At 28.5% G+C, this 12,900-nt stretch overlaps 2 protein-coding genes across 2 annotated transcripts; both read right to left on the minus strand.

Moving 5' to 3' along the window:
- Positions 1-1,416: 1,416 nt before the first annotated feature.
- LOC112772317 (RAF-like serine/threonine-protein kinase PRAF) lies at positions 1,417-1,930 on the minus strand. The gene is made up of 2 exons (XM_025817242.1): positions 1,834-1,930; positions 1,417-1,748 (listed from the first exon to the last, which is right to left on the minus strand). Exons 1-2 carry the CDS (start codon positions 1,928-1,930, stop codon positions 1,417-1,419), a joined length of 429 nt encoding a protein of 142 aa, XP_025673027.1.
- A 5,882-nt stretch (positions 1,931-7,812) lies between these two features.
- On the minus strand, positions 7,813-9,833 carry LOC112772321 (uncharacterized). The gene is made up of 5 exons (XM_072230843.1): positions 9,795-9,833; positions 9,641-9,703; positions 8,627-8,854; positions 8,387-8,515; positions 7,813-8,207 (listed from the first exon to the last, which is right to left on the minus strand). The coding sequence occupies exons 1-5, from the start codon at positions 9,831-9,833 to the stop codon at positions 7,986-7,988; spliced, it is 681 nt and encodes a 226-aa protein (XP_072086944.1). The 3' UTR covers positions 7,813-7,985.
- Positions 9,834-12,900: the final 3,067 nt, after the last annotated feature.

Raw genomic sequence — 12,900 nt, forward strand, 5'->3', positions numbered from 1 at the left:
AATTTAAAGGGGAAAAAAAAGGAAAAAAATTGTGACCTATTGTGATGTAATTGAATAGGATGGTGTCAGTACTGTTGGGTAGTGAGGGTGGTGAGAATTTTTATTAGACCATCTCCAGTGGGGAACTCATCCTAGTTCCTGTTTATGGCCCACTTGTCATAAAAAGTAACTCCACATCAGCTTTTGCGTCATAAACAGTAAATAGGAATTCAAAGCATCTCTCTCTTCTCCATTAGGAGGAACTAACTTTAGTCCCTGTTGTGGTCCCACTTAATTAATTAATTAAAATATTTGTAATTAATGTAATTAATTTTTTTAATAATGTAATTTAAATATTTAAATTTAAAAATAATTCACTATTAAAAGATATTAATATTAAATAAATTCATATATAACAATAATACACAATAGATAATTCGGAGTTACACTAATATTAATTTATTACTAATAACAGTAACATAGTAACGGCTAGTTTCTAACGGCTAATTTAATATAATAATATAAATATAAATAATATTTAATATTAATTATGATATAAATAATTAATATAAATTATTAATTAAATAAAAATTTAATTATTTAATCTACTTAATTATTATAATTATTAATAAATTATTAATTAAATAAAAATATCAATATTTAATATAATTAATCATTATAATTATTATTAAATTAATTATTATTTAATTATTTAATATAAATAATTATTATAATAATTATTAAATTAATTATTATCTATTTATTTAATATAATTATTTATTATAATATAATTATTTAATATAATTAATATAATTTTATATAATTTAATTATTTAATATAATTATTTAATTAATTAATATTTTATATAATTATTTATTTTTATAATAACTTGCCAAGTGACAAGTTATTATTGGAGAATATAAGTCCCTATTCAGAGGGACTCATGCTCCTCAAAGGCCGTGCAGGAACTCATTCTCTCGTTTCTCCATCGGTGAGTTTCTATACCTGTCAGAAATAGGGTCTCAATTTTTGACCCATTGGAGTTGCTCTTAGGGTGACTGATCGAATTGATGAGAAAGAAAGAAAGAAAGAAAAATGAAGAATAGAGAAATTAAAGGGTCACATTATATATCATATAAGGACACACATTCGGTACGTCGGCATCTTTTGGGCACCGAAATGCCAAAAACTTATTTGGTTTATTGGTGCACCTTTTTAATAGGAAGCCATTAAATCTTTTATATTTTTTTAGTTCAATGATAAAGATTATTCTGAATATAATTTGATGTAATTGGTTATTTAATATTTTTTTGCAGTTTTTGTGTCAGTGAATTATTTTAAAAGTATTATTTTTTTGATGGTTATTATTGTTATATCAAAAATATATGTGGGTGTATATAAAAAAATTAAGAATATGTAAAATTAAATTAATTAGAGTTAAATATCTCCTATTATGTTAAGTGTCATCTTCAACTTCTTCAACGGAGACGACGTTGCCGGAGAAACCTTCTTCGACGATTTTGGCCGAAACAGCACGGCTCTGATCTTCAACGGATGAGGTAATTTCGACAAAGCACGGTCATATTCTTCGATTATGTGCGTCAGATCTTCGTCGTTGGTGACGGAGATCAATGTTTCTAAGTCTTCGTTCGGCAATTGACACCGTAACGTTACAGACGAACCGCATAACTCTCCTAGTTTTACCAACAAGTTTGCACATCGCGAAACAGAAACAGTTAACGAACAATCACAGAAAAAAACGAGGAACACTAAAAATTGAGAGAGAAACAATGCTAAAAAACGAATCTGAGAAGCAAATGGAACGATCCACGGTGAGGACTTTGGTGTGGTCACCGATGTAACGGAGCTCGCCGTCGGTAGCGCGTGGGAGGATGATCTTGCCGCCGTAGCTGCAGAGGAGCTTAATTGTACGGCCGGGACTCGTTTCCATGGCTTGCTACTCAGTTAGTTGGGAAACAGAAGAAGTTTAGAAGATTCTAGAAATAGAAAATTTAAGAATAGAAGAGGCAGAGAAAAGGTTTGAGTCGTTGTTGGCGGTGGAGATAATAGAAGGGGCAGCTTGCAACGACAGAGAAAGAAGAGGAAGAAAACCAGGAGAAAGAGGGAGCCGCAGTAATAATAAACTAATGGTCCAACTAATTTTAACAATTAAACTAAATATATTCATTTAAAAAATTAATAAATAATTTCTCTATTTTTTAAGTAATTACAAAAAAGACTCCACTAAAATAAATATTTTTTTTTCTGACTTTTCCTAATTGACCAGTGCGCTAAACAGATTTTTGGCGTTTCGGTACGTTATGATAGGCTGCGTACTGAATCCGTGCCCATCATATAACATAATTATGATGATTTATAATTCGGGTGCTAAGATCCCGTTTCAATTTCAAGCATATCCCAGATGTTCAGTAGTCTGAGATGCCGAGATGTGCTCGTATTTGGAAACCTTCCTGAATACTCGAGATGTGTTTTATTATGTAATTTGTAAATACTCAAGCGTTTATGTATTTTTGAAAATAAAATATTTATTTTATTTAAATTAGAAAATAACCTTTTATGAGTGGTGAGGCCACGTTGGTGATGGTGGTGGTAAGCTTTTGCTATCAAAGCTGAGGAGTCACGTCATGTGTTTTACTTTTAAAAGAGAAAGAAAAAAATAAAATAAAATAAAAAATTGGACCACTCAAAGATGCATGATTGGAATAAAGGGAAACACATGTGCACTAGTCACTAGTGGCATCAAACAGAGAGAAAGAAGGTGGGAGGTATATGTCGGAGATTCTCAGTTTTTTTTTTTTACTTGTTTTTAAATGTATTTGTTATTGTCTTTGATTTAATTTTTATTTTATTGTCTTTGGAAAGATTTAAAAGAAAAAATAGAAGTGTAAATATTCAGTTGAATCAATTATTGTTGTTGTACATGGTGAAGTTTTTAACCGAGGTTCCAAAGTGCCTATTTACATTGTTTTAAGTTAGGAAAAGTATAGTTAACATATTCTCTATGACCAAATAGAATGGTTATTTCTATATAACTCTATTTTTATATAATTTCTGAAAGTTGTCAATGTAAAAAGTGTTTCGACATAAATATCTCAAAAAAAAAACTAATAAAATAGATATTATTTGTCATAATTTTATTTAAAATGGCTCAGCAAATAAGAGAAACATTCATTTTTTTAACTGGAAAAGGTTTGTATATTCAAAAAAAATATATTTAAATTTACATCATTCTAGAGCCATGAATAATGCATTCCTGCTGAAGTTAGTTTGACATTTAGTTATAGATAAGAAATCTTTGTATGTCTGAATCATAAAATACAAGTGTCGGAATAAAAATCTCATTTTTACCGTTAAATGCTTGGCAAAGAATTTGTTAAAATTAGAAGAAATTAGATCAAAACCCGATTTAGAGGATTGGAGATGGTCACTGGATTTTTTCTTTGAAATAATCAGTAGATTCCTTCCGTTAACCTATTAAATTTTGTGGACACTGAATCTAATAGTAGCGGATATCTCTACTACGGTTGGAGTTGGAATTGAGAGTTTCTAAGCCAAATCTTCTCCCGAAATATCTTGAATCTTATTTAGTCCTTGAAAGCTCCTCAATTTAAATTTGTCCATTGCATTGTTTGTCTCAAAAAATTATTTCTAATTTTAGTTAATTACTCTACTAATTATGGACCAAATTATACATGTTTTATACATAAACTTCAATAATAAAACTCAAACTTGTAAAAGTTTATTTGTAGAATTATAAATTTTATTGATTTAGAATCTAAACTTGTAAACTTGAAAGTTTTTATAACTTCTGTATTAAATTACGTCTATTGAAAAATTGTATGGACATCAATAGAGACAAGAAGTTTTGTACAATGAAAAATAGTTATTTGTATATTCTTTAAAATTATCTTTACTAATTTATGTTTCCAAAATTAAAATCTTTTATATTTATATTATCAACTAATTTAATAAGTATAAATAAATTGTATTTTTTATTGAATATGATAAAAACATAATTATTAAAATAAAATAAAACAACATTGAATAACTACCTTAACTTGAATCAATTTAAAAGTAAATCTTGCAAAGACCAAACATAAGTTATAATTTTATCTAACATTATTATAGTTATTATTTGTGTATTTTATAGTACTATTAAAGTAAATACAAAAAGTATTGAATTGTTAGGCATAAAGTTGATTGATATGATATTCTAAAATTAAGAATTACCAATAATATTTCTTTTTCAGTAAAACAAATTATATAAAAGTAACTTCATGTCTTTGAACTATAGTATAAACTTTTTATTGGTTTTTAATTTTTGAAACAATCTAGCATACCCATCTTTCATAAATTATTTTTAGAAGATGCAATTGTAAAAACAAATGAATAACCAACTTATTTCATGTGTCTCTAAAAAAAATTAAAAATACTTTAATCTACAAATTAGGATCCAACACATGTAATGCTTATAATAAGAAAAAATATCTTATAGATTTTTAGTCTTTCCATTTTGAGAGTAGAAAGCATTTGAACCCTTGTGAAAAATTACGATACTAAATTATAGGTTTTATTGATTATGATAAAAAATATTTTTCAAAAATAAAGATTACCTTTTTTATAATAGAAAAAAAATACATTATGAGTAATACATACTCTTTTAAAAATTAGTTAAAATCTTCATTTTTTTTAATTTATTTTTTTAAAGGAGGAAACTGAAAGCTTTCAGAAAAATTTACAAACTATAAAAAGGTGTTTCTCTTGCACTTTCAAAAGAAATAACTTACTTTATGTGTTTAGTGCTTCCAAAACTTTTAGCTAAATCCAAACCAATGATATATCTAAATAGGCACTTTTAAAAGATGTTATTACTATAATTCGTGCACTAATGACCATATAATAGAGAACCAGCATATTTGATGTATAGGTATTTTTAAATGAAATGACCATTATATCCTGTGGTAAAAACTCTAAAATTTAAAGTTATTGTCATTAATTAAACTTTAATACTGGTTAAGTGAAATTTAAAATTATTAATTACATAAAAATCTGCAAGAAAAAATAATTTTACACGGTTTCTAGTTGATATGGTTTTTTACCTAATAATTATGATTTTATATATGGAGAAAAAAGAGTGAAATACCAAATTTACAAGTCTTATCATATAATATCCCCTCTTTGCATTTATTTGTTCTATAAAAGGCCATCCATTTCTCTCTTCCTCTTCATTGCATCATATACTTGATCTTACTCAAGTGTTTCACCAATCCTTTTGAGTAGTTTTCCATTGAGAAAAATGAGAGAAATCTTGCACATTCAAGCTGGTGAATGTGGGAACCAAATAGGAGGAAAGTTTTGGGAGGTTAGTGCGACGAACATGGGTTTCACTTTCTAGAGGACACTTAGTCTTGCGATAACTTTAATATCATTATTATACTAATGTATGTCATTACACAGTGATATTAAAATTATTGTCGGACTAAGGTGTCTTTTAGAAAGGGAAACCATTATTAGTAGGAGTTTAAATGATATCAAAAACACTGCAACTGCGACTAATAGATTAAGAGCAACTTCTTTCTACTCTTGTGGCAACTAACTCGATCATTGTTGCCTTTTATGTTTGAAGCAAGAAGAAAATAAAATAAGACGGAAATAGTATAATTTTAAAGAATAAACCTTTTTTTTAACGAGGGTAAACTTCTTTGGGATTTGTGGTTTTTTCCGGGTTGGTCCGGATCTGTCCTGCCTTACCTTCGTCAAAAAATAAAGTTTGAAGATGGTAAATATTTTATTCTTTAAAATTTGTATGATATTTATTTATTGTCTTCAGAAGGTTTTTGTCATCGCACACACTCTCTCTCACTTTCACTGCATTGAATTGTTATTCCTTTTGCTTTTTCTCCGTTGGAAAACCTCGATGATTTAATTAAAAAAGATTTATGTTTGATTATTAAACCGGGTTATCATTGTGATTGTTTCAATATAGCTTTATATTGGTGATTAGGTTGTGGATGCAATTCAAATATATAATTTCTTTTAATATGATTAGCCTCAAAAGAAAAAAATAATTAATTGCTTTCACTTACTATAAACTGCAACCAAAAGTCAAAAAACCAACCGTATAAATTGTTGACCTGCTTTTAAGGCCTGTTTGTTGTGATATCGGTTTTCAATCTCTTGGATACGAGTCTTTCATCTAATATTACTATGTAAGGCTCCGTTTGTTTCTGCCAAGGGACTAGATGCAGGTTCCGTCTGTTTCTGCCACCGGCGACTGACGAGCTTGAGTGCGAGACAGTGAGTGAGGCCAGAGTAGAGAGCGCTTGAGTGCCACACCACCACCCGGGAGAGAGGTGAGAGAGTGACGAGAAGTGACTGAGTGAAGAGAGACGTTGAGTGGCCAAAAAACGCCGTCAGTGAGAGAGGTACAGATCTAGGGTTTTCGGCGCAAAAAAAGAGGAAAGAAAAGAAAAATGAAAACGGTGAAAGAGAGAGATAAATCTGAAGAACAAAATGGAAGGAGGAGGAGAAAATGGTATGAGATTGCTGAGCCTTATTGATAGACAAATAGACAATGCCTTATTGAGATTTATGAGACTATGAGTGCGAAAATGATGGAGTTGCGTGAAATGAGTTAATTTTGACTTTGGGCCATGTTTTGTGGCCATCAAACGTATCTTTTCAGTTTCTAATTTAAAAGATTTTTTTGTGTCTGTAACAATTGTTTTTCTTTTAAGATAAAGTGGCCGAGGCATTGCACTAATGGCCAATGTGTTGGCCTCACAGAAGCCACATCTCAGGTTCGAATCTCAGCTACAGATACAAAATGGCTTTTGTTAGCTTGCATTGCAGTAGTATAAGAATATGAGAATAAAAATATTTTACATCAATTTTATTTACATCTTTAAACTTGATCATTTGGGACATACGATTCTACTATCTTCGGAAGTCGCACTGTTGTTTGGCAAATGGATAATTACTCCATATATTATGCATGCTAAGAAAGGGCAAACCCAAAAGATCCAATGTTCATTTCACAATGAAGATGGCCAGATGGACATGAGTTAAAATGGGTTTGTAATTGACTCAATTTCTTAGAATTGCTTTCTCAAATGATCTTCAAGTTTGAAGATGGCATGAGCCCAAGTCCAACGGAGGGAAATTACACCAAATAATTATATGCCAATTTTGTCTATTTACAGAAAGAATTCGATGTGTATTTGTTATATTCTGTTAAACAGTTGGTGAAAGCCGATTGATTCTAACTTATTTAAAAGTCATGTAATGCATTTCTGTTTTTACATTGTAAATTTAAATGCCATCTCCATTTCTTTATGGTGCATATAATTCTTTTCATTATAGGAATGTGTAATCGATACAGAAAAAATAGGGACATTGATATAAGTTTTACCATCCTTGTTAAGTAGAAATTCCAATGCATCAAAATTTTGGTATAGTGTTAGATCACGTTAACTGATATAATTGTATAGTAATATGCTTCACTTGCAAGAATATTCACGGTACACAAAAGTCAAAAAGAGAGTAACATGACTTTTGGTTCTAAGCAATTTTTTCAGTTAGCTAACAAAGCCAATTCTTGGCCTAATATATCTCCTTCAATAAAATAATGGAAACAAAATCATAATGAAGAGTTACCGTTTACAAGAGCTTTTGGAGAATAAACCCTCCAACACGTGTGTTTGGTCATCATTATATTATTTAGTTTTTGTTATCACGTAACAATTAAACTAGCAGTCCACCCGCGCGTAAATGGTGCAGCAGTCATTAAAACAAATTGCCATTATTTGCCACATTCATAAATATCACCACAGCATACATACAAACTTGACAAGTCATGCTACTAATTAATAGTTTCCATATGTTGTATATTATTATGATATGATTATTATTTCTTAAGTGTCATATATATATATATATATATATATATATATATATATATATATATATATATACTTGGGAGGAGGTTATGCTGCTGTTTCAGTAGTTGATGGCTTGAGAAGTGAAGAAGAAGAACCAAGAGGCTCATGCACTACAGAGTTGGAAGAAACTGATATGGAATTTCCCTCAAGCTGCAAAATAATACTTCCAAGTATTTCAGTTAACAGTTTCTTGAATTCATCATCTTTAACCATCTTTGCATAATCTACATTCATCATCTTGAACACTTCTCCAATAACCTTATACATCTGCATATATAACAATCAAACTGTCACAAAGTTCACCTACCAACTTTTGAAACACATCAAAATATTACTCCCTCTGATTTAAAATACCTGTCAATTCGGATAAATCATGGTCCGAACTAACAGTTGTTATAAATCAGAAGGAATATAAAGCAACTTCGATAAATTATTTGGGATCATACCTCTTCAATTGCACCAAATGGTGGTAATCCAGCAGATGGAGACACTCCATCTAGTGCTAGCCGTAGATACTCCTTTGAAATTTTTCCATTCTTATCTTTAGGCAAATTCTCTACAACTGAATTCAAAGTCTGCATATCCAATTATAGATTGGTCAACTCAATGCAATATTTTAACAAAAGTAAGATAATTAGTATATATAATATATAATATGATCCTAATCTATAAAGAAATGAATTAACCTTGTCAAATTCAAACTTGTTGGATAGTAGTCTCTTAACACCAGATCCATCAAAGGTGTTTTCGCTATGAGCAACAATGACAGGTTGCTCCTTAAGCCGTTCAGCTACACATAATGCAACTTTCTTAAACCCCTCCAAAAATGTCTCTTGATTTTCAGAAGCAAGAGGCTTATCCCAATCAGGTCCACCTTGAGATAACAGTACAGGTTCCACAATGTTGCTAAACACCTAAACACATTAACATAAACCAATAAGTACAAAATGAACTTAGCATTACTGTGTGTGTAAGTCAACAGGACAGTAAGTACAAAAAGAACTTAACTTGAATAAAATAAAATAAAACAACATTGAATAACTACCTTAACTTGAATCAATTTAAAAGTAAATCTTGCAAAGACCAAACATAAGTTATAATTTTATCTAACATTATTATAGTTATTATTTGTGTATTTTATAGTACTATTAAAATAAATACAAAAAGTATTGAATTGTTAGGCATAAAGTTGATTGATGTGATATTCTAAAATTAAGAATTACCAATAATATTTCTTTTTCAGTAAAACAAATTATATAAAAATAACTTCATGTCTTTGAACTATAGTATAAACTTTTTATTGGTTTTTATTTTTTGAAACAATCTAGCATACCCATCTTTCATAAATTATTTTCAGAAGATGCAATTGTAAAAACAAATGAATAACCAACTTATTTCATGTGTCTCTAAAAAAAATTGAAAATTTTTTAATCTACAAATTAGGATCCAACACATGTGATGCTTATAATAAGAAAAAATATCTTATAGATTTTTAGTCTTTCCATTTTGAGAGTAGAAAGCATTTGAACCCTTGTGAAAAATTAGGATACTAAATTAGGATACTATGTAACCGTTACGTAACACCCGTTCACTGGCAAACCCAACTGGTATGCCACGTCCTGAAGTATAATCGTGCACTCTCCGAACGGCATGTGAAACGTGTGCGTCTCTGGACGCCATCGCTCGACGAATGCACTGACAAGGGCCTCGTCTAACCGGTACCATCTATCGTTCAACCTTGCTAGATGGTATAGCCCGGCCATCTGCAAGTACGGAACGTATCTGTCATCGAGTCGCATGCCCTGCTGCCGCCGCATGCTCCGGATGCATCGCTGGGCTGCACATGGCATGCACCGCATTGTTAGAACCAGCTTCATAACCAATGACAAACATAGCCAAAATGATAAATCATCAAGAAAACGTCATACTAAATAAAACCGCATAAAAATCCATGAACGAGAACCACATGCAAAACAACTACCATAGACCACACAGTTAAACCACTAACATAAAACAGCTAAACTAGAACCACTTTCATAAAACTGCTTAACTAAAACCATGAACATAAAATAGCTAACGCAAAACAAGTATCACAAACCACTAACATAAAACAACTAACATAAACCACCAACATAAAAAAATAAACATAAACCACTAACATAAAACAGCTAACATAAAACAACTAAAACATACAACTAACATAAAACAACTAACACAAACCACTAACATAAAACAACTAACATAAACCACCAACATAAAAAAATAAACATAAAACAGCTAACATAAAAAAACTTAAACATACCACTAACATAAAACAACTAACACAAACCACTTACATAAAACAACTAACATAAACCACTAACATAAAAAAATCATACCACTTACAAAAAACAACTAACATAAACCACCAACTAAACCACCAACATAAAACAACCAACACAAAACAACCAACACAAAACAACTAACATAAACCACTAAAATAAACCACTAACATAAACCACCAGCAGAAACCACCTACATAAACCACCAACTAAACCACAATCTAAACCGCATGCAGAATCTCTCAACTAAACCACCAGCAATACCACAACAATTTACTGCTAGCACTAAGTTATTTCTGTACTAACCTTGTCGTTGATGACCCCGGCTATATGAGCAACTAGTGATATAACCGTGCCGGATCGTCCCCTATTAGCAGAGTATTCCGCTCAGGTCTTCGTCGGATAGAATCTGGGTCGTTTTCTCTGGGATTTGGTGGGGTAGGAAAAAAGAGGAATGGTTCGAATGAGGCTGATTCGAACTCCTTATATAGCCGAATCACCTGTAATTCGAACCAGGTAAGTTCGAATTATTATGAGCCACGACAAGGGTAATTCGAACTAGGTTGGTTCGATTTACATGCAATGCTATACTTCGTATAATTCGAACTACCCTAGTTCGAATTATGTGCTTCATAAGTTTGAACCACATTGGTTCGAATTATGTTCAACCTTTTCTCACCCTAATTCGAACTGCCATGGTTCGATTTATTAACATTTGTAGTTCGAACCAGGCTGGTTCGAATTACATTAAAATTATCACCTAGCTTATTGCTGAAACAATTTTCGTTTTGACTTATTTACGTACCTTGAAACTGCCATTGGTTTATTAGGGTATTTTGCCCTAAATATTATTTCAGTTAAATAAGCATACACATTTTTGTTGTTACACCTAACAAATACTAAATTTATATTATTGTAATAAAAGATAAAACTTACAATAAATAATGATTTATGTTATTGAGATAATTTGGCTTTTTTTTTAAATTTGTAATTTTAATTTTATTTTATTTTAAATAATGGAATCAACACTTTAGAATTAATGGTTATTGAAGATGATAAATATTTTATGATTGAAAATTATAGTTAATATAATGCATTTTGAACGATATTTTTTATAATTGATAAAAATGGTTAAATAAAATTGGATAGTTAATTTTTTATTTGAAATCTTTTATTAATATTATATATATTAGGTATAAAAGTGAAAAAAATGTTTAAAATAAATCCAATTAAAACCTATTACTGAATAAGCACAAAATACTTAAGAGGAAATGAATTGATAATGATGAATAATATTAACTAGTTTTTGCAATTGAAGCATATTATTATACAATCATATAGTTAATGTGATCTAACACTATACCACAATTTTGATGCATTGGAATTTTTACTTTGAACAAGTAATGACGGATCTTAAAAAAAATTTTACAGGGGCCAAACATATAATTAAGATATAAATTATCTATTATAAAATTACTTTTTTTTAAAATATAAATTAATATGAAAAGATAACATCAATAGTTATATTTCTAATATTATGTAAAAGTGTTTATGTTCAAATTAAAGGTATTAATTGTTTGATCTTTCAATCATTATAAATTCATAATTATAGAATTATAATAAATTATAAAAAAAATTAGAAATTATAATTAACATAATAACATCTAAAATTACAATAAGTATATATTTTTGTTTTTAATTTTTAAATTAATTTTTTAAATATTAAAAATCGATAAGGAAAATATAGAATAATAAACTTAAAATTTAACAAAAAAATTTGAATGTGATATATTTTGCTATATTTAGGTACTATAATATAAGAAAGAAATTAAATCACATCACATATAGTGTAAGTATAATTTCTTTTAGTTTATTTATAACTATTAAAGCGAAATAATATGAATATTAAGGATTAAAATTTTTTAAAATAAAAAAATTAATAAAAAATTTAAGAGTTTAATCATTCTTAAATAAAGATATTGAGACTCACACATGATAAAAATTAGGAAGATTTATTCTAAAAGACCGTTAAAAAGATTTAATTATTAAAAAAGATTTTTAATACCGAAATTCTTAAAAAGGATCAAATTTTTTTATAATATTTAAAAAAATAACCAAATATATTTATAAAGAGATAAATATATCTTTAACTATTTTTTATTTATTTTTTATAATCTTTAATATATGTTGCTTGATTCTTAAAACTATATAAATATGTATGAATATTCATTTAGGATTAATTAGTTAATTAATTTAAAAAAAATACTCTAAAAGAGAGATTTAATTATTAAAAAGATCTTTAATATTAAAATTATTAACAACAACCAAATCTTTTTATAAAGAGATAAACATATCTCTAATTATTTTTTATAATTTTTATATTAACAATTTTTAGTTTTTTCTAAAATTTTAATAATTTTTATTATTTATTTATTTATTTATTTTTACTTTTCTGAACTTTTATCTTTTTTTTTCTCGTTGGGTAAAAATAACAAAAATTAAAAAAATAAAAATAAATAAATAATTAATAAAAATTATTAAAATTTTAAGAGAAATAAAATTTATTAATATAAAGATTATAAAAAATAAATAAAAAATAATTAAAGATATATTTTTCTCTTTATAAAAAGATTTGATTT

The sequence above is a fragment of the Arachis hypogaea genome, chromosome 3 (assembly GCF_003086295.3).
Source record: "Arachis hypogaea cultivar Tifrunner chromosome 3, arahy.Tifrunner.gnm2.J5K5, whole genome shotgun sequence".
In the NCBI taxonomy this organism is placed as follows: Eukaryota; Viridiplantae; Streptophyta; class Magnoliopsida; order Fabales; family Fabaceae; genus Arachis; species Arachis hypogaea.